This window comes from Gymnogyps californianus, chromosome 3 (genome assembly GCF_018139145.2).
Source record: "Gymnogyps californianus isolate 813 chromosome 3, ASM1813914v2, whole genome shotgun sequence".
Classification (NCBI taxonomy): domain Eukaryota; kingdom Metazoa; phylum Chordata; class Aves; order Accipitriformes; family Cathartidae; genus Gymnogyps; species Gymnogyps californianus.
The window spans coordinates 4,401,086-4,421,636 of NC_059473.1; the positions used below are offsets into that span (position 1 = coordinate 4,401,086).

The window sequence follows — 20,551 nt, forward strand, 5'->3', positions numbered from 1 at the left end:
GAGGGTGGGGGGAAAGGTGTCTAAATGGACGGTATATGAAAACTGATTTGACATATACATTTAAAAAAAAAAAATCAAATTCAGTTATCATTCGTTATAAAAACCATGAAATAAAAGAGGTACTTGGTCTTATGGTAATCACAAACCCTCTGCCTGAGGATTGCCCCCTTATTTAAAGCACACCACTCAGTTTAGGAGACAGGCTGAATATGAGAAAGCTGAGGAACAGAAGAAATAATTCTAGAAATCAGAGGGAGCTTTTAGTACAAACGCTCGAGTTCACTAACAATTATTTATCACACAGCATACGTAGGAATGGCCGGAAGATATGATAGGAGAATCATGGGCAGATTCAACTTTGAATTCTCCTTTTTCGTTTCCCAGTTGCCCCTCTGTTACTTTGTGCAGATCCTCTGTGAATGCCACCTTCTGCAGCTCCCGAGACACTTCTTTGAGCGGAGGTTCCAAGAAGTAATATTTGCTTTACATGTGTGACCATAGGATAATTCAGGGACCTCAGGACGTCTCTGTCTAACCTTGTGCTTATAGCAGGATCGGCTATGAAATCAGACAAAGTTGCTCAGGGCTCTATCCAATGAGTTCTTGAAAATGTCCGGTAATGGAGACTGCACCACCTCTCTGGACAACCTGCTCTAATGCTTGATTGTCCTCAATCCGTGCATTGTAAATACTTTCTCAAACTCTACTTCCTCTCCTCTAGCAGCCTTATATATGTAAAGAAACATAATGTAGCAGGCCCCTTAGATGTGACACTGCCCAGGAAAGAAGACCATGAGCCGTCACTTAGGTGTCCCAGCCAACAAATGGAACTCAGCAGTATAAGAATTAACAATGGTTATAACAAAGGTCAAAAGCAGAATTAAAATTACCAGTGGTATGAAAGGACAACAGAAAAATACAAAAGCAAGCACAAAGGAGCAACAGCCATCGAATCAGTCCAACACTAACAGACTGGCACAAATTTAAAAATGATCAAGAAATTTAAGACTTCCAAACAACATTGCTTATGCCAAAAGCTTCCAAAAGCATATCTTTCCCAAACTCTGCTCTGGGGAGCCAAACATTTTAGAGGTGCATCTCTTTGCAGTCTCACTCACTTCTCTTTGTATTGACATATTGATTCTACAAAACAATCTATTACGTCAGTGTAGTAATTGTTGAGTGCTTTAGGCTTTAAATTTTGCCTCTGCATGGGCCAAGAGTGACCGCCATTCTCTGCACCACAATGAAAACATACCCTACTAAACTGAAGTGCATTACAGTTAATCAGAATTTTAACTTTGACCTCAAATGGCCTTTCTATTAGGTCTTTAATTAAGCGGAAAAAAAAGTTATGTTGGACACAGGTATTGAGAAGACCTGTACAACGTTTCCATTTCAACAGAATGCCTATCAGTGCAAAAGCAATTAATGAGAAAAACTCCCCTCAAAAATTCCTACAACGAAGCAACAACAACAGTAACATTTTCAGTTCTTCCTCTACTAACAACAACAACAAAACACGTCAAGACTGGCAGGATACCACTTAACTAATAGAACCTGTACTGTCAATACACAGTCTGGACACCTAGTCTCACCATCCTCACTGAAGATGAATTCCAAAAATCAAGTTGTTTGGCTTGAAACAACTACAATGAAAAAAATCAAAATTAGTAGTTTTCAATCTGTGGACTGCAGACTACTAGTAAAGTGTCCGAGAAAGGTGACTCCATATGCTTGTCATACAACGTTGTATACATATGCAATGTCCAAAAGAGTTGGTATCTCAAAAGCAGTGAACACCACTGATTTAAATTCTTCAGAATTTTAAATTCCTTCCCTGTCTTTCGTTCTTCATATATGGTGCTTTAAGAATAACCTCCCCCCAAACCCTGTCGAAAGAATTACTGTCTATTGTCAAGGAAACAATTGTAATGAAGAGGTTTGAAAACATGTATCAAACTTAAAGGAGCAGAGCCAGGATCACATCATCTTTTCATTGATATCAGAAGGAACCACATCATAGATCTCTTTTACATGCTGATAGAGGAAGTCACTCCAAAAAAAAGTCTATTATCCTTCCTTTGGTACATCTAAAAGAATGAGGGAATCCTAAAAACAGTGCTAGAAATATTAAGGGGAAAGAGGGATGGCAGAGAGAGGACACAAACTTTGTTAGATACATGATACACAAAACTGCATGCTACTGAACAAAATAAATATAGTATCGATGGAACACTGTTTACTCAAATTCACTGTGATTCATTATCCTGCATATCTAGACAGTATGAGTAAGACTGCTTCACAAAACACCATGAAGTATATTGTAATCTTGTTTGCATAATAACCCAGATAAAATCATAAATAAAAATAGTTTCCAATTGAAATTCCTTGAACATAATTCTGAACTAGAGAATATGACAACCATAGAACTGGGTCTAGAAATCTGCATTTGACAAATGCCAATTTAAAAAATCTCATATCCCTTTATTTAAAGCACATGTAGGTTGGGTACTCAGTCGGGTGGCTAATCTCACTCCTTTCCCCTGTTTTATGGGGGTACAATTACAAAACAGAGGAAACTGCTGCATGTAAGTAGCTATGCTAAAATGAGACCACAGGTCAAATTTCATCTCCTCTCTCTTGACTTCAAAACTGAAAGAGAATTAAAGAAATTACTTTTCCCCTTCAATTAAGGGAAAACAATAGATTAGGGTACTGTGAGCACAGAAGCCAAAAGATCCCAAATTCCAAATCACATTCAACCACCAAGCCAGCCAAACCCCTCTACTCCTATGCCTTCATTCCCCTGCTCTACTCTCTCCCAGCTGTATGTGAAGCAGGGGATCAGATCCCTCTACTTCATAATTACTTTATGTTTGTGAAGTGGTTTGAAAATGAAAAATGCTCATTACAGAGCTCAAGCCTGCAGGGCAATGCTTAACAGCAAATATATTTCTGAAATACACTAGCTCAGGCACTATATTGATTACAAGCTGCAGGATATTATTCCAACGCTATCGGAGGGATCACAGTGGCAACAGTTGAAATACCATGTGCAATCCCAGCCACAGCATTTTTTCACTGTATTAGAAAAGAGCTTCGAGATGGGGAATTCCATGATGAGGTATACACAGTCCTACAGGGAGTAATGACTACAGATGCTATTTGCATCAATGTCCTTGTAGCAAGTACCAGGATGATGGATCACAACTGAGACTACAGACATAGCTAACAGTCACCCTTTTGAAGGGCATGACTCACTTCATATTCTAATATAGTTGTCTGACATAAACTTGGGACTCCTGTATTTATGATTTATTTTAATCAAATATCCTACTTGTGGAAAGAGGTGATAGCTTCTTTGCATTACAGCTACAAATACTATGCAAATGTAAATTTTATGTCCCACTCTTCTTCAGCTCCTATCGTACATTTTAGACTTGGCAGGATGACAACTGTCATAATTAAATTAGTTGAAGGTAATATTAAAAGGCAGTTTCTGATTTTTTGTTAAAAAGAAGTCAGAGAAAATCTGTGTGTCATACAAAAGGTCAATGGGAGGGAGGCTGTCTTTGGGGTGTCCTTTTATGATAAAATTACATATGTTCTTGTACAGTGCAGTTCAAAGAATTAAAAGCAGGATTTAACAAAAGACCTCTTTTCAACACAAAGCATTTTGAGGTATTTTAGATATTTTGACATATTCTATTACTTGCTGCTTTTCTGTAACTATAAAACAGCAACTGTTTTTACCAATTATTTTTTGAATAATTGGGTTTTTTGATAATTTGATAAATGGAGAGGTGGTAAATAAACCCCCATGATTTTAAAGAGGTTCTTTCTCCACCATCACCCATTTTCACCCCTTCAGTTAGAGCACACCTACACAAACAGCTGGTTTAGCATTTGGCAAGACTGAAGGGATGGAATAGAAGGGACAGCAGGAACCTGCTCCCAGACGAACCAAAACTGTTTCCAAAGAGAACAGATCTGGTTTTGGAGCTTCCTACTCACTCATCTCACTCCACCTATTCATTTTGGGACCCACACCACAACTTTTATTCCCTTGGTTGTACTAAGCACTGTTGTATCATTTGTTTGCTTGAACATAAGGACGAGATACCTTGAATGAAGCAGATGGACAGGTTAAAAATTACATCTCATCCCTTTTATCAAACTAATAATTTATTGCACTTAGAAGACAAAGTTGTTATAAAGCAATAAATCTGGGTTTCTACCAGCTGCATTTGCCAAGTCAGTTTTCCCAGTCCACACAGACTCAGTGTATCATCAACATTTCAATCAGCAAGAGGAACTCTCTGAAGCAAACTATTATTTTTTGCTTCCATTTACAGCCAAGGCTGCCTCAAAAGCAGACAGAAACGCTTGCCCTGCTTGTTCAGATTAGTGTGAGAGCATCACTAAGTTAGAACTGCAATGCAATAACACCCTCTACCGAGGCATTCTGGCAAAGACCCACAAGGAGGGTGAGGAAGAACAGCTGCATCAAATTTTTCTTTCCTCGCCTGCATCGTTACATAGCTATGCTATGGCAGGAAAAAAAAAAAAAGGAAGTTATTTTTAAGCTAGATAAACTATAGCTGTCAAGCTAAAGATGCATAATGGAAATGTATTAAGAACTTGATAACATGGGAATTGCAGTTGGGACTCTAGCCAAAAGATTCTGTGCATCACTTTGTTTTTTGCTCATTGAAGCTATAATGAATAGAGTAAGGGAGGTCTCAGTAATGACTAGCAAAGGTAGACTGAACACGGAAAAGACCTGATCAATAGCACCCTAAAAATAATAAGGCTCCTCTTTTTTTAAACACCTAAGCTTACACCAGGCATAAAGTTGGAGTAAGTTTGACCTACATTTGGAGTTTTACAGAGCATCATGGGCACACACGTATGCATCTGTATACTCACCTAGCCTGAAAGTGCTTTTTTGACATATCTCATGTTTTGGATGACCATAAAATCAAATGGGAATAAGGGCAGTTCATCCAGCCAGAAAGCACAAAGCAATTTGTTCTGGTATTATTTTACCAGACACAGTGGCAGCTGAAGCAAACACACCAACTATGCTTAATTTTAGATGGGAAGTGGAGAACCTTATGTTCAAGAAGACTTAGAAGTAGAATATATGTTAGCACAACGCAGCTATTACACTGGCATTTGCCCGAGATGCCAGAACTAACAGTACAAATCAACACCAGAAGTATAGTAGATTATTTAACAATCAAACTGTGTGGGATGAGAATAGACCTCACCACAGGTTTATATATAAATCCAAGACCACCTACACTTCTTTCTGCCACGTTCACTGAAGCTGCTACTACATCTTACCACAGCAGGCATCTATCGTAAAGATTTACATGTTGCCTTTTAGAGTAGTATTTTTGCATCACTTTATATCAGAAAGCAGGGGAACATCGTAAAACATCTCATAACTAAGCAAAAATTGTCGCTTTATTGATCATGTTATACTATGCATAGTATTCTCCCTCAATTTAAAAAAAAAATTACCAGGGTTATATACTCCTCCATATTATCATTCTCCTCTGTAATGAAATGTCTGAAATGTAAACAATTTAAGTTTGATTAAAATTGCCATCAAAATCAGTAGTTTTACAACTGCTATAAACCGTAGTTTTACAAATCTAGACTTTCAACAATGCCCAAGACAGGTGACTATTAAAATGTGTATTTTCACATCATTTAAAATGCTGAACAGTTAAAGAGTTCATCTTCAAATTCCTTCATTTGTATTCTGCACTACCAATTATCATTTATTTCAGGAAAGGCACCAGCTGTGCAGTTCCTTCTCCAAGAAGATCCACAAAGCAGAGCTGGCATCTGTACAAAAGGGAACAATACACCGAGGGTTTAAAGAAACTCCTTTTAGATTTTCAGATGTAAAGTAACTCCTGGGCTAACTGAAAACTGAAGTGACTCAGACGCTTTATTAATTAAAATAATACTCACCAACAAGGAAGGGGAAAGCAGACTTCACTTCTAGCATGTGTTTTTGTTTTTTTTAAACAATAGCAATTAAAAATCAAACCACCTCCAGCTTGTACATTCCACAGTTACTTTCTTTAATATGCATTTAAGTTATGAAGAAATATCTGTAAACACTTACCTCCCTAACAGACAGCTGTGGGGGTAGCGACACAGAAAATACAAAACTAGTGAACTGGTAGTCAGCGGAATTAACCTTTTGGCACACCTGTAAGACAAGGATTTTAATATTAAACCACAGCAATGGAACTGAGTCGATAATCTTTTAGGATATTCTTTATTCTCACGTAATCACTGTAAATCCATGTTAATACACATTCAGATAGATGCCGAACATACAAACCAGAGTAATCCCTAACAACTTATTGAAATATAAGCTTTTTTGTTCTGTTAAAAAAAAAGTTACTAATAAACTGTATCCTTACTGCTATGAAACAACCAAACTCGCTACTTTAAGGCTAAGACCAATTGTATACCGAAATCTTAGTGCAACGAATTACACCATAGTGACCAAAGGCTAGAACAGCTGACTCAGAATGTCTTTTCTTCGTGGCAGTGATACAACTCTATGACAATAGAAATGTTTAAGATCCTGGGACAATACAGGAACAAACAAGTATCCACAGCATTAATTCATAATCACTCTTCATCGCAAAAAATCACATTTGGCACTGGAAATAACGTAAGAACCCAAACACACATCAAACGTTTTAAAGTAGGCTGGCGAGAGCTGATGGCTAGATGTCCCTACTGGAAGTGAGCTTAAACACACATGGAGAAGTCGTCCAAAACGTCAGTGATTTTAGTGAATGTTAAAGACGAACTCTGAGCTTTCAAGGTGAAATCAACATCTCAGAGAAGGAAATTTCCTTATAAAATAATCAGGTTTTGTGGTGCCTTAACAAATGCTGTCAGATTTTCCATTGCTACTCAAGAGAGTAACTCTGAAACAAGTCTTAGAAGTGGATTCTGTAAAAATATGTATACTCTGCCAATGGAAACAAAAAAGAAACATCATGCGCTGCAACAACAGAAACTATATACTATGCTTTCTGTTTAGTCCCATTTTTAGATATATTCATGCTATTAAACCAAACTTTTTTCTATTAAAACTCTGTTAAACATCTCAAATGCAAGTGTGATTTTTCTAGCCGATATTTCAGTTTGTCACATCAGCAATTTTATTGCTCGGAGATGATGTTTGCAACACTCATTATGCCCATATTCTCTCCTAACTCATATTTTCTCCATTATCTACAATCTGTTGTATCACCAAAACATTTTCTTCCTCTGTGGCTTTCTAAATAGTAGTACATTGTAAAGACAGACTCATGCTATATTAGGAACATGTAGTTAAGCTGAAGAGCACAGCAGTTCATGCCTCCTCATTTTCCCTTCACGTAAGAAAAGCAAAGAGAGGTCACCATTTACAGTGAGGTTTTCCTCGCAATCTAAGCAGCTGAACCTCAGGTTATCTCCTAAATTCATGTAACCATGTATCTGTTAGTCCTTTTCTTAGGAAAATGTGCTCCTAGCAGGCATTCCATTGCACCTGCACTGCTATTTTTTTTTAAAGTTACATTATGACAAGGCCTGGGTAAAATATGGTCACAGGGACACATTTTATTTCCCAGCTGCGCAGGAGGTATGCAAACACTGTCCATGAGCAGTGAGTAGCTGAATGGCGCCATCTACTTTTCAAACATTCAAAATAGGTAAATGTTTCAGTTTGTTTTCCGGTATCTTTCTCTCAATTGTTTTAACTGCATGGTGTTTTTAATCACCAGCTCTATACTGTAGGCCCCAACATACACAAGCTCCAGAAAAAGTACACAGAAAGACCATGAACAGGTATTTACCTTTTTAACAAAGTCAGCCTCGCAGAACTCCTGAAGAATTCCCAAACACACATTGCAAACCTTCACAGCTGAGTTCTCCATGGCTGTATTTTCATCGTTAACCGAGGGAATCTGCTGGAGCGCTCCATTGTGGTTGACATCATCAGGCCCTTCTTCTGTGTGTTGAAGTCTGAGTCTCTTACAAGGTGGATCAACTACGTCAAAACAAACCGTATCTTCTTTTTCTTGAGTATTTTTCAGAAATTCTTTTAAATCCTTCATCAAATCCTAACACAAACAGAGGAATCATACTGTTGTTGTTTTTCCCTCTTTTCTCCAATGCTGTAACAAGCACTTACAAACACAATTCTAAAAGGTAGTACTAACCATTCCAGTTTAGCCTTAGTGTATGTAATTAATGACTTGGGATTCATACCAAAAGACATCTACACAATTAAAAGGCTCCAAGCTGTACATCTCTCAAAATGCTATCCAGAGGAATTGGATTTTGCTGAACAGACTTCTTTATCATCCAAGAAGAGTGAAAACATTTTACAGACCTGACTTGCAGAAATGCATTTATCTTTGGCCCCATCGCTATTCAACGAAAATAGATGTTTATTGCCTTTTTGTTATTTAGATTATGTTAGAATTTAATTCCTCCAACTCCATTAAGCCCAGATGACTAGGAAGAGAGTTGGCTAGTATAGTATAAGAAGAAAAGGAGAGCAGATACAGGTGAGGGTGAAATCAAATACACAGAGGAAGAACTTCATATAAAGACAGAAGCCTACAAAAATTAAAGGATGTGCTGCTGAAGAGAGAGAAGAATTACCTGCATGTCTCTGAATTTTAGGAAGGATGAGAGATAGAGGCAAGACATAGTTCAGAAAGAAAGATTCATTAAAAGGTCTTCAGTAACAAAGACAGCAGTTACTGTGTTGTTGCAACTCAGAGGAAAATTAGGTAGAGATGCAAAAGAATAAAAAATGGCATACAGAATGAACACTTCTCAAATGATTGATAAAAGGATAAGGATAAAAGGATAAGGAAGAAAGATGTTAAAAATGAATTCTGGAGAGTCTAAACTTCAACAAAGGTGAAACAATCAAGACAGACACTAGAAGATGCAAGCGTAAAGACAAGCGATTAGACCAGGTAAATGGAGATGTTTATTTGGCCTCCACAACAAGAGAGGTCTCAAAGAACCAATATGGAGGAGGAGCAAATAGCCAAAACCAAGTTGAGGAGCATAAAATACAAGAACAAAGGCAAGAATGATTGTGCACAGCTAGAAAAAATTTGAAGAACACTGAATTTCAGCGCTTACGTCAGCTAAAAAGGATGCCTAGTAACACTGTGTTTGACTGATTGAAAAAGGAAGATTTATCCTTAACCTGTGCTCCGCAATTCTTCAGTTACATCCCCCTACCAATTCTACTGAAAGAAGAAGGAAGTATAGGAAAAAAATGTCTGGAGCATAGATGGTTCCTCCTCTGTATTAGCTGCACTGCCCACAGCCCCTTCACCACTTATTACATTAAAGGAAAAAGAAGAGAGGGAACAGTCGTGGCTGCTCTGCTTCAAAAGCAGTAGAGCCATGCTGTGCAGAAGCTAGCATGCCCTGTTTTCCAGTGTTTTCAGGGAACACACAGCAACTTGCACAGTCAAACTTAACATTTAACCCACAACAATTGTTACGTTCTATGATTCTTGTAATTTCTCAAAATTGCACAGTGTAGCAGCAGTCATTTTTCATAACTCATTTTGCAAAGCGTTTTCCTCTCAGGCAAAGAGCCCAAGAATACAACCACCTTCTCCTCGAAGGTAGTGCAAAGAACACTGCATTCATATGTTCACACATTCTAATTACGAATACAAAGAACAAACCTTGTATGGATGCCTATAAAGCGTCTGTGATCCCACGCAGCAGAACCTCAAAATACATCGTGGGCAAGTGCCAGTGTCCAGTAACAGCTGAACAATTGGTCTGTCCTTTTCTGTTAGTGAAGACATGCTGGATAATTCTAAAATTTAAAAAAGAAAAGAAAAAATCTTAGAATAAACACAATTCAGCAATTCAACAATAAAAGGACTCACTTAACTGCACTATATTTAGAATCACTGGATTTTTTTTTTTGTCCTCTAGAGAAAGTCTAGGACACATGTTTGTCTTAAATCAAAGTCACAACAGAATTGGAAGACCAACCCAAAAAGACCACTGACTTGGGGAAAAGCTTCTGTACTTCCTAGAAAATCTGAAGTCAAGAGTGCTGACAAAAGTATGCTGAGCTTTTGCCCAGAGTTTTATCTTTGATAAAGTGCATTGCGTGACATGTTATTCTTTACTGAATGGAGAAGAAAGGTGGAGCTAAGACATATTAAGCCAAATGTAAAATGCAAATTCCTTCTAAAATTGCAGCAACTAAAGAATCAATGTGTTAAAATCACAGAAAAAAAAAAAAAGCCCCGAACAACAAATGCCATCCCCCTTTTGTCATACAAAGCCCTAAAGGCAAAGGAAGCATTTTCTATCCATTAGCCCCTTCAGTTTTTTAAGATTTCTTATTTCCCATCTCAAATATAGGACTCATGTTTTCGTGAGAGATCTCATAATGCTTTTTTTCCTAAAAGATTATGGCTAATTTGGTTTCCTGTCATTCTCTCTGCCCAGAACTTTAGAACAGACTAATTTCTTTAGCCGAAATTTAATAATGGGATAGAACTCTCAGCATTTTTAGAAAAATATGGAAAAAGAAAGATTCCTAGTGAGGTGCTCACCCTTACTGGGTATCTAGGAAAGTTTAGGAGGCACATAAGAATAACCACAGTTGTTCAGACCAAAGGTTCAATTAGTCTATTGTCACCCAAAGCGGGGATAAACAGATGCCACAGGAAAATATGTGTGTGCAGGGCATATACCTCTGCCAAGTGCTCTCTGCCTCCAGTTATTTCTGGTTTGGGGGATTCCTTTGACCTCGTGTGGTTTGCCTGGTGGTAAACCTTAACAGATCTTTCCTCCAATCCTTCTCCAGCGTCTCTTTGAAATTCTTTTGCCTCTACATCCTTTGGCAAGGAATTCCACAATACCTACTGACAGATGAACCACTTGATTTTGTTTTGGGCTTAGCTCCTGTAAGCAACATTTGATAACCCCCTAGTTTTTGGATTGCAAAGAGACGGTGTAGAGGCAGGATATATTGGTGTTTTCCATGCCAGCCACAATCTGTTACACCTCTAGTGTCCTATCCTACTCAGGAGTACCTTGCACAGAAGTATCTCAGCCATGGAAAACCTTCACAGCATGGGAAAAGTTATTATTTAAATTAATTTAGATTTTCCTGGATTTGGATTCTTTATGGTAAGCTATAGAAACCAAGGGCTATCTAGAAAACTTCAAACCCGCTTTTAAAAAGAAACAAACAAACAAACATACTTTTAGGTAACTGTTAGCTCGATTCGGCTTCATGAGACTTAAATATTGCCACAATAATGTTTCACGCCACCACGGTCTGAACCACGAGATTTAAAGAAAAAAAACACCGAGAAGAAGCTCCTGAAGAAATCTTCCGCTTCCACGGGGGGATTTAATGCAGGCGCTGAACGCCAGCAGCCCGCAGCCCGGCCGGCATGGCAGGCACCGGTCTCCACGGAGCCGCTTCCCCCGCCGACACCCCGCCGGGACGTCACGCGTGTCCCACGCCCGCTGAACGGCGAAGCACAAGCCACGCCGCAGCCCCCGCGACAACAGGCGGGTCGCGATCGCGACGAGGCCAGCCCTGACCGGACCAAGCCGCCCACGGGGAAGCTCAGCACCCCCGCTCCCGGCCCGACACCTCAGGTCGAGGGGAGGGAGCCCCATAACCCCCCCCCCAATAACACAAGCGCGCGCCCCGGCCGTTAGAACCGTTACAGCCCCCGCCCGCCCCCCCACTGAGGCGCCTCGCACGGGCTGAACCGGGGGCGGTGGGGGGGGAATGGGGACCGCTCAGCACAGGGCCGCCCTCCCCCGGGAGGCCGGAGGCGCCGCAGATGGGCTCCGGGCTGCCGCCCCCCGCCCGCTCCGCCCCGCTCCCGGGGGAGAAGCGATCACCTCACAGCGCCCCCCGGTCCACGCGGGGCCTCGCCCCCCCCCCCCTTCCCGGGCGACCAGCGGAGCCGGCACAGGCTTGCGCAGCGGCAAGGCAGAGCGCATCGATGGGCCGGCGCGGCGGGAAGCCCTGCCCTGAACGGCGGCTGGTGAATAGCTCGGCGCTCCCGCGTCGCGCCTGCCGGTGGGCGGGCGGGCGGAGGAGAGCGGCGGGCCGGGCCGGGCCGGGCCGGGCCGGGCCGGGGCAGAGCGGGGCCCGTAGCGAGGGGGAGATGGCGTCGCAGCCGCCGCCTCCCAAGCCCTGGGAGAACCGGCGGCTGGCGGGCACCGTGGCGCCGGCCTTCCAGTGAGTGCGTGCGCCGACCCCCGGGTCTCCCCTGCCTGTGGCGGGGTTGGGCGTTCGCCCCCTCAGGGTGGCTGCGCCTCCCCCGCCTCGGGCCTCCCGCCTTGGCCTTCTCCGTTGAGGCGAGCTCAAAGGTCGGGCCCAGCCGGGCCGTGCCCCCGCGAGCTAATGGTTGAGCAGAGCTTGAGGGGGTTTGGTTCACCTGCTGGGGTGGTTTGGGGCCGTTTGCCCTGCTTTGTTGAGGGGTTGTGTGCCGGGCGGGGAGGGGTCTCTGGTGGGTTCCCCTTCTCAGTGGGGAGAGGGAGTGAGAGGCTCCTGAACGGTACTGGCCTCAAACCCTACTTGGGTCTGTAGAAAGCTGCATGTTTAACGTGGTGAAGGTAAAGCTGTACGTGTTGTCACGAGTGGGCTGAGTGCGGGTGTCCGTTGCTGGGGATTATATAGCAGTGTGAGCGTGCGTGCCTGTGTAGGAGCGGAGAAGCTGTGTGGTGGTCCCAGGAATTGGAAAAGATGCACGTGTATGTCTGTCTCAAGTGTGTTCACCCGGGAATCTGAGCTTTTCCAGAAAATCCAACCTGCTCATGCAGAAGGGTGTTGTACAGAAAGTGTTTGTAAATGCCTTCCTTTTCATTAGAAATCAAGGAAAGCTTGGCGGTTGAAGATCAGTCGTGTTTTTCATTTGGTGCTAGCGATTGCAATTAGAGTGAGCTGAAACTGGGCAAAAGGTTAGCCCAAGACTAAACAGAAACTTTGTTGCTTTCACTGCGAGCTGAAGCTTGCTGAGCAAGAAATTTGATGTTAATTTTTCTTGGTGGGTTTATCTAGCTCACTTTAAATTGCTTCAAGCAGCTTTAAAGTGAGGTGTCCGAAGCTGGCTATTGGGGAGGGGAATGTAGTGTGACTTAATAAGTTACAGTACCTCTGTTTTCTGTGATAATAACTTATTTTTGCTTCTGTTTTTAACTGCTAAGAGAGTTAAAGTCTATGATGGAAAAACCAAACAGTGTAAAGATATAAATATTATTCTTTGCTGTGGAAACCTGCAAGTTTTGCTGAGAGGAAGTAATTCCCTACGTTATACGGAAATAGTATAGCAAGCATGCTTCACACTGAAAGCAATGCGGAAAGAAGCAGCTCCGTAGCAATTCAAACTTGAATTTTCTTCTTCTGTTTTTTTTTCTTTGACTTTAATGGACTACAGAAGTGGGAAGTCATAGGATGAGGCAGTAAACATGGGAAATGACCAAAATGTTTGACTTTTAGGATGATAATACGTGATCAGCTTTTTAATGAAACAGCAAAAGTTGGACAGCTGCTTGACAGAATTCAAATACCAGTCTAGTACTTGCAGAGTCTTATTACGAAGGGCATATATAAAATGACTTAAACTTATGGGCATGCAAAGGAATAAAAGTTCACTAAATTAAAAACAAATAATTGACTCATAATACCTCTTTCTGCCAACAGTTAACAGTAATAGATTCAATCCCTTGACATGCTACATAAAGGTAATTAGATAGTTTGGGTAGAGGGGGAAACTGGGGGATCCAAAGCCCTTGTATATGTTGTATAATTACTTGGATTCTCAATTAGGTCACACCACTCTTTTCTCTAAGGGTGCATTCAAAGGAGCTCTCAAACTTCCTTCCTGCTGTATCATTGGCTCATTGTACAGAAGAGCTGAGAACAAGTATTGGAAATAAAGCTTTCAGATTGAAAAGTTCATAAATATTCTTGGTAGTGCATATGAGAGGCTTTTGTGTGCAGAAAAATGACCTAGGTGTTATAGCATCAGGTTTGATGGATATAGATATAGCATTTCATGCTTTCTTAGTCAATACAATAAATAGACTGAAAGTTTTTCCATGTGTACATTTCAGATACACTGCGGTTCCACATTTACACTGAATATCTCATTATGATTTTCTTTCCACGAAACACCTGTATTTCCTGACTAGAATTTTTACTTCCCACAAATGTTGTGCGATGTACCGAGTGTTTGGCTACCAGGTTCCTTATCCCAGCACTACTGAAATGCACTGTTGTATTTATATAGTTAGCCAAGAACTCTGGGGGAAATGAAAATATAAACTTATTTTGAGTACTGATCTTGCTTGTCTGAATTTGTTTAGGTCTGCTGACTTGGGTGACAACCTGCTGACCAGGCCTGGACAACCCACCGTTGCACGAATACCTCCACCTATTTTGCCAAGACCATCGCAGCAAACGGGAAGCAGTAGTCTGAGCACTTTCAGGCCAGCATATAGTAGTTCCTTTTCTCCAGGCTATGGTTCATATGGAACCTCTTTTTATGGAAGCTATAGTCCTTACAGTTACGGATATGGTGGTTTGGGTTATAACCGCTTTCGTGCAGATGATATTCCTCCCAGCAGGTTTGTTCAGCAGGCTGAAGAGAGCAGCAGAGGTGCATTTCAGTCCATTGAAAGTATTGTGCATGCCTTTGCCTCAGTCAGCATGATGATGGATGCTACCTTTTCAGCTGTGTACAACAGTTTCAGAGCTGTGTTGGATGTAGCCAATCACTTCTCCCGCCTCAAAGTACACTTCACAAAGGTGTTTTCGGCTTTTGCTTTAGTGAGAACTATAAGATACCTCTACCAACGTCTACAACGATTACTGGGTCTGCGGAAGAGCTCTGAGAATGAGGATTTGTGGGCTGAAAGTGAGGGGACAGTAGCTCGTGTTGGCCTTGAAGACAAGGCGGCTAACTCTGCAAAATCCTGGCCCATTTTCTTGTTCTTTGCTGTTATAATGGGAGGTCCCTATCTGATTTGGAAACTGCTTTCTACATACAGTGACGAAGAACCAGGTAAAGATGATCTGCGGCACGAGAGAAGTGCAGCATACATTGTTCCTTTTGTTATCACATGTATAGCAATTAATCTTATACTACAGTAATAGAAGTTAATAGATACTGGGGTACAATACTGAATTTTAGGCATGTGATACAAGTAACAGCCTGTTTAAGTAGCCTGTTGTTGGATTAGGATGCAGTTTCATGGTAAGCTTTGTGTGATTCCAAAATCATGATTCCTTTCTATTTCTGTTTCCTTTCTATTAGATGTGGCAGTTGGGGCGGGTGGAAAAGTATTGGTTGGATTGACTCAACAAATCACGCTTTGTTTGTTACTCCTGTCAGTTCGCTATTGGAAAAGTTTTAGCAAGGAAGTTAAAGTGCTTTCTTCATTTTCCTTTAAAAAAAAAAACCACCAAACTTTATAATTCAAAGCAAGTAAACTTCTAATTTCTTTTTGGAAGCAGTATCTAGTAACTGGGCGAGTGGAGAAGATGATCATGTAGTTGGAAGAGCAGAATATGATTTCAATGCGCTCTCAGAAGAAGAAATTTCTTTCCGTGCTGGTGACATGCTAAAATTAGCACCCAAAGGTAAACTTTTAATTTTGTATTTATTTTCTAATCACATGTGAAGTAAGTCATATTGTTAGAGTCTGAAAATGAAAGCAAAAAAACACCCCACCTTATTTGACCAAACTTCTCATCCACACTGATTTTTTTTCCCGTAAGTCATTACTTGCATTGTAATAAAACTTATTGAGTATTTTTGTTCAATTTCCCTAAGATATGACACAGCCTAAACTTACTCAGGGAGTGCTTTGTGGTTACCTTTTCCTCACATGTGCTGCACAACTGTGAAAATCCCTAGGCATTTGCAGTACGGTGGTGTCATCGATTTGTAGAACAACCTGCCCTTCGCAGTACTCTTCAGCTCACCTCACCAATGCAGATCCTAGTCATTTCTCTTGTGAAGTAATTTGTGTTCGCCTTTTATCACAGAGTTATTTTCTCTGCCTGATGAGCTGTTGTGTCATCTACCTTCTGCGGTATTTGTGCCTCAACTGCAATATATTTTGAATTGTTTTATAACTTGATGCGTTTGCATTTTCTTCTTCAGAACAACAACCCAAAATCCGTGGTTGGCTTTTGGCTAGTTATGATGGCCAAACAACAGGACTTGTGCCAGCTAATTACGTCAAAATCCTGGGCAAAAGAAGAGGTAGGAAAACAGTGGACATGGAAAGGATTACAGAGCAACGGCCAGCCTTTACCAGCACATCTGTTAGAGGATCCACTGCTGCTGTGACTTTAGAGGAGCAGGAAGCTGCTTTTGATTCTGTTTTTGCTGGAAGTAATAAAGTTCCTGTTGCATCTGACTCCACTGTGGTTAGTGGAGAGAAACAGGAACTCTAATGCACTTTCATCAACAAAGCAACTGAACTGTGCTTTATTGATAAAACTTAGGGTTTGTTGAAAATCTGTATTGTAGTGGAACACTGATGGGTCTGTACCAGTTATTGCTGCTACTGACTGGTGAAGGGATGGAGAAATGGTTGCTCAAATTTGTAGTATTTATTTTTGACTCACCTAAGGCTGTACGTTAGTGATTCTACCCAACCACCTGGCAGGAACTCTTAAGATCTTGAGACGAGGAGAACTGAGGCATTTATAACAAAGCAAACAAACAAACAAAAAAATAGGGACTGCCAGCCTGTTCTTGTTAAGGAGACAAACTGTTGGTGAAATCTGGAGATTAACATCCAGTCGGATGGAATGTCGGCTTGACAAGAGGCCTCTTCAACAGATGTGCAAAGGGAAGATAGATTTCTGTAAGATGTCCTCCAAAACTGGACGCTGAGGGCCATTAAATAGTAATAGTGCGTTGTTTCCCCCTGAAAGGAGGGAGAATTGCAAGAGATTTAGGCGATACAACTGAATCATTAGAAGTTCTAAGTTGCTTGCTTTTTGAAAGAAGTAGGGCTTCTGTCATAAAGACCTTAGCTCTTATAAAAAAGGGACTTGTGAGAAAGGGAGGAGAAATACAGTTTACAAAGGAAGAGCAGTGAGGCTTCAGCAGTAGGTGTAACCAGTTCTCTTTTGTTTGTTAAAAGAACATTAGAATAAAGGATATCCTGCAGTCAGGCACTTTCCAGTGCACTTATTAGTTGTTACTCCCTTCTGTGGTAAACTAACTTTGCATCACTCCTCGCCATTTTGTGTTGTAGCCTGTTAACTGCCTATCGATAGTCTATCAACTACCATCTGCATCTCAACTTATTTCTGTTCTTTATTGTTTTTATATGAATGTCAAAATATCTATCCTGCCTTTTAGTTCAGTAGGAAAGCACTGGGTTGGGGGAAGTTTAAGGTAATTCGAGTGGCAAAGAAAAAGTAACATTTCTTGCTTAATTGTCTCAGTTAGCTAAGGTCTTGGAGTTAACTCTTTATGCTGCCTTTCAGGTGGTAAGTTTTGCATCTGCCCATAGAAATGGAGGGCTCTGGTTTATCAAAAGCCATAAAAACATTAAGACTGTTCAAAGTATTTAGTATTTTCTTCATATTGGTGTTTGAGAATTCTGTATTGAAATACTGTTTTGGCTTTTTTTTTTTTTTAATGAAGCAAAGATAATTAAAACTTTTTTCCTTGTAGTATATATGTATAACATGTTGAGCTTCTGAAGGTTAGAGCAATGGATAAAATAACTAAAGCTTGTCTTTAATCATTAAAGTAGCTTTTCTTTTTTATTTTGAAGGTATTCAAAAGTATTAGTAAAAGTAGGTCACGTGCCTTTGCTTAATTAATCCAGTGGTTTCGGTTTGACTGTTTCTACAGAGATCTTCAACACCCATTATGTGTTAGCAAAGCTTTCAGTATTTATACTTTAATTGCATTTGCTGGCCTTGAGTTCTTAGAATTCTGTTCACCACAACAAAACTCTGACAAGAAAAATTGGAAGTGAGCACAGTTTTATTGAGGTAGAGTGGCTGAAAAGACATATTATGCTGGAACCTTGGATTTTAAAGGAATCTTTTTTTAATGCCTGTTGTTGATAATTAGAGCAAGAATTTAAGTGGTTGTGCTCAGGTATTGGGAGATGGTGTGAAGAATCATTTTTACTAGATCGTTAGATCTTCAAGTGCAGAGGAAAAGGAAAGAGTAGTTAAAGGGCAAATGAGAAACTTGAAACTAGGTTTACTAGGTTTAAAACAGAACATGTTCCTGAGACATTTCCCTGTGTACCAGGGCATTGAAGAAAATTATCTATATTTGGAAATGACATCTGTTGTTGAAATAAAAATAGTAAACAATCCTGAAATATAAAATACCCCCCTCCTCTTTTTTCCTCTATGTATCAAGTGTACAGTTCTGCTTACAGTGTGTATTCCTGGATGGAATTAATTTACTGTTGTGAGATTTAATTAATGGACTGTCAGCCTGTCTTGTGTCAGTGACAGATTTCAATCAAAGGAAGGGTCTTTTAAATAAATGAATAAATAAACCCCAACCTTTTTGTAGAGTATCCATTCAAGTTCTGTTTTCCTGCTCAGAACAAGTTGGGAAAACAGTACCATGGTGTTTGTTGGAATCTTTAAATCTTACTAATTTTTAGAAAGATGAGTTTAATTTCACTTTCAGGTCATACTATTTTGAAAACAATTCTTTTAGTAGGAAGATAGGTTATTAATAACTTAACTGACTTGTCTTTATAGTAGTTTGACTTAGTCTACTAGTCACTCTCATAACTGTATCTGCTAAATCTTGACAGGAATTTTGATCCTTTCAATCTTGTGATTACTTTAATGGGAAAAGAAGGCTCTGAGGAAATGAAGTAAGTTATTTAACTCACAATTAATTGTACTGATTGCAGAAGAGTATTAAAATTCATTGAAGTAAAATATATACTGCGCTTTAAGATTTGGATTTTTTTTTTTTAATGCACGAACTAGCATCAGGAAAAAAATGAGTCCTACAGTTTCATTGTCTATGTTTCTGCCCATATGTCAGGCTACAGAAAAAACATCTAAATGAATGCTGATTGAAAAAGGGAGGCTGGTTGACAGGCTGCTCAAGACTTGCACAACTTTAGAAAGGTGAGAAGAATAAAAGGAGCAGGTATGGCTGCAACAGGAGTATGTAGAGGAGGAGATCAGAAAAGAGATGCTGCTGAAATATTGCTAAACTTATGCATTAGGCAATTGACTCTTGTTTGAAGATCTGTACATACCAAGTTACCTTTATGTTATTCTTCGGAACTACTTATATACCTGTAGCAGACCTAGAAGTCCGTAACAGACCTATCACACTTGTTTATATAAGGCTTTAGTTTAATCTTTCTCGAATCTTATTGATACTGTTTCGTATACCAACCATTTTATGCTTGAATACTATCTGAACTAATGACAGATGCCAGTTTTGACTGGTTCTCTGGGTGCTAGCAGTACGTGAACATGCACACATTCAACGCTTTGTTCAGGTTTCTGAATAATAAATTTAAAACCCTCTCCTTGTCTAGTAGAACTTCATAAAATTGTCCACTTCTTTTGCACAGGTTCAAAAACTCTTCCTTCAGTGGAACTAGACTGCATCTGAGCTAGCAAGATTGTTTTGACTTATTTGGCGATCTCGGTGAAATTTGCTAGTGAGGTAAATACGAAGAGAATACAGTTTCTTATAAATCTGATCTGTTTGCAATGAAAATTTTCCAGAACAAACTTGGAAACCAACACAGTGATTTTCTTGACGCGCCACTGTAGAAATACTCTTGTCCGCAATAGTAGCAGAAGTGTGCTTATTTTACAAAACATAGATAACACGAAAGCATATGTTTTTAAGTAGCTCCTTCCAGTTTTTTTAATCCATGCAGCTGTGGCCATGTGCTGGGGATTGGCGAACGTTTTGGGCCTGTGATGGCAGGTAGTAATTGCGTGTCTCCACAGGTGGTGATACACCTTTTTTTTTTGTTTTTCCTCCCTTTGTGTCTTGGGACCGCTTCTTCTGCAGACCGATTTGAAGCAGGTTTGGGATGATAAATCTGTCTCCTGGATTCTGTGGTCATACCGAACACAGCCTTTAAGCAGCTGGATAATCTGTCCTTGAAACAAATGTACTCATATAACCGGTTTAACTAGTAACATAGGCACGATGTCAATGCGAGGCACCCCTGGATCTTTCTTATCTGCTGTTTTTAATGCTACTTTGAGATACTAAAGTTCCCTAAATTTCACAGTAGTCAGCAAAACTGTAAGACTCGAGCAAATGACACGGATTATTTATGCTGTCAAAGGGTGTCTTTACAGCTTTTTGGTTTTAGAAATGAAAAAGCTTTAAATGCAAAAAGCTAGTTCCACTACCTTTGAATTAATGGTAACTGAACAAGCATAGTCTCTAGACTATCAAATGAGTAAAATTTGAGATACTGATTTTTTTTTCCCCCT

The 20,551-nt window shown here is 40.1% G+C and overlaps 2 protein-coding genes across 3 annotated transcripts in view; one reads left to right on the forward strand and one right to left on the reverse strand.

Annotated features, from left to right (window-relative positions):
* The window catches only part of PUS10 (pseudouridine synthase 10), a 31,232-nt gene extending 21,351 nt beyond the window's left edge, over positions 1-9,881 (reverse strand). For both annotated transcript variants that reach the window (XM_050894538.1, XM_050894537.1), the window contains exons 1-3: positions 9,756-9,881; positions 7,887-8,153; positions 6,149-6,235 (exon numbers count right to left, since the gene is read on the reverse strand). In XM_050894538.1, coding sequence (XP_050750495.1) covers positions 6,149-6,235; positions 7,887-8,153; positions 9,756-9,881 — 480 coding nt within the window. The remainder of the gene's footprint in view (positions 1-6,148; positions 6,236-7,886; positions 8,154-9,755) is intronic.
* A 2,346-nt stretch (positions 9,882-12,227) lies between these two features.
* Positions 12,228-19,571, forward strand: PEX13 (peroxisomal biogenesis factor 13). The gene is made up of 4 exons (XM_050894539.1): positions 12,228-12,301; positions 14,431-15,128; positions 15,581-15,706; positions 16,233-19,571. Exons 1-4 carry the CDS (start codon positions 12,228-12,230, stop codon positions 16,526-16,528), a joined length of 1,194 nt encoding a protein of 397 aa, XP_050750496.1. The 3' UTR covers positions 16,529-19,571.
* Positions 19,572-20,551: the final 980 nt, after the last annotated feature.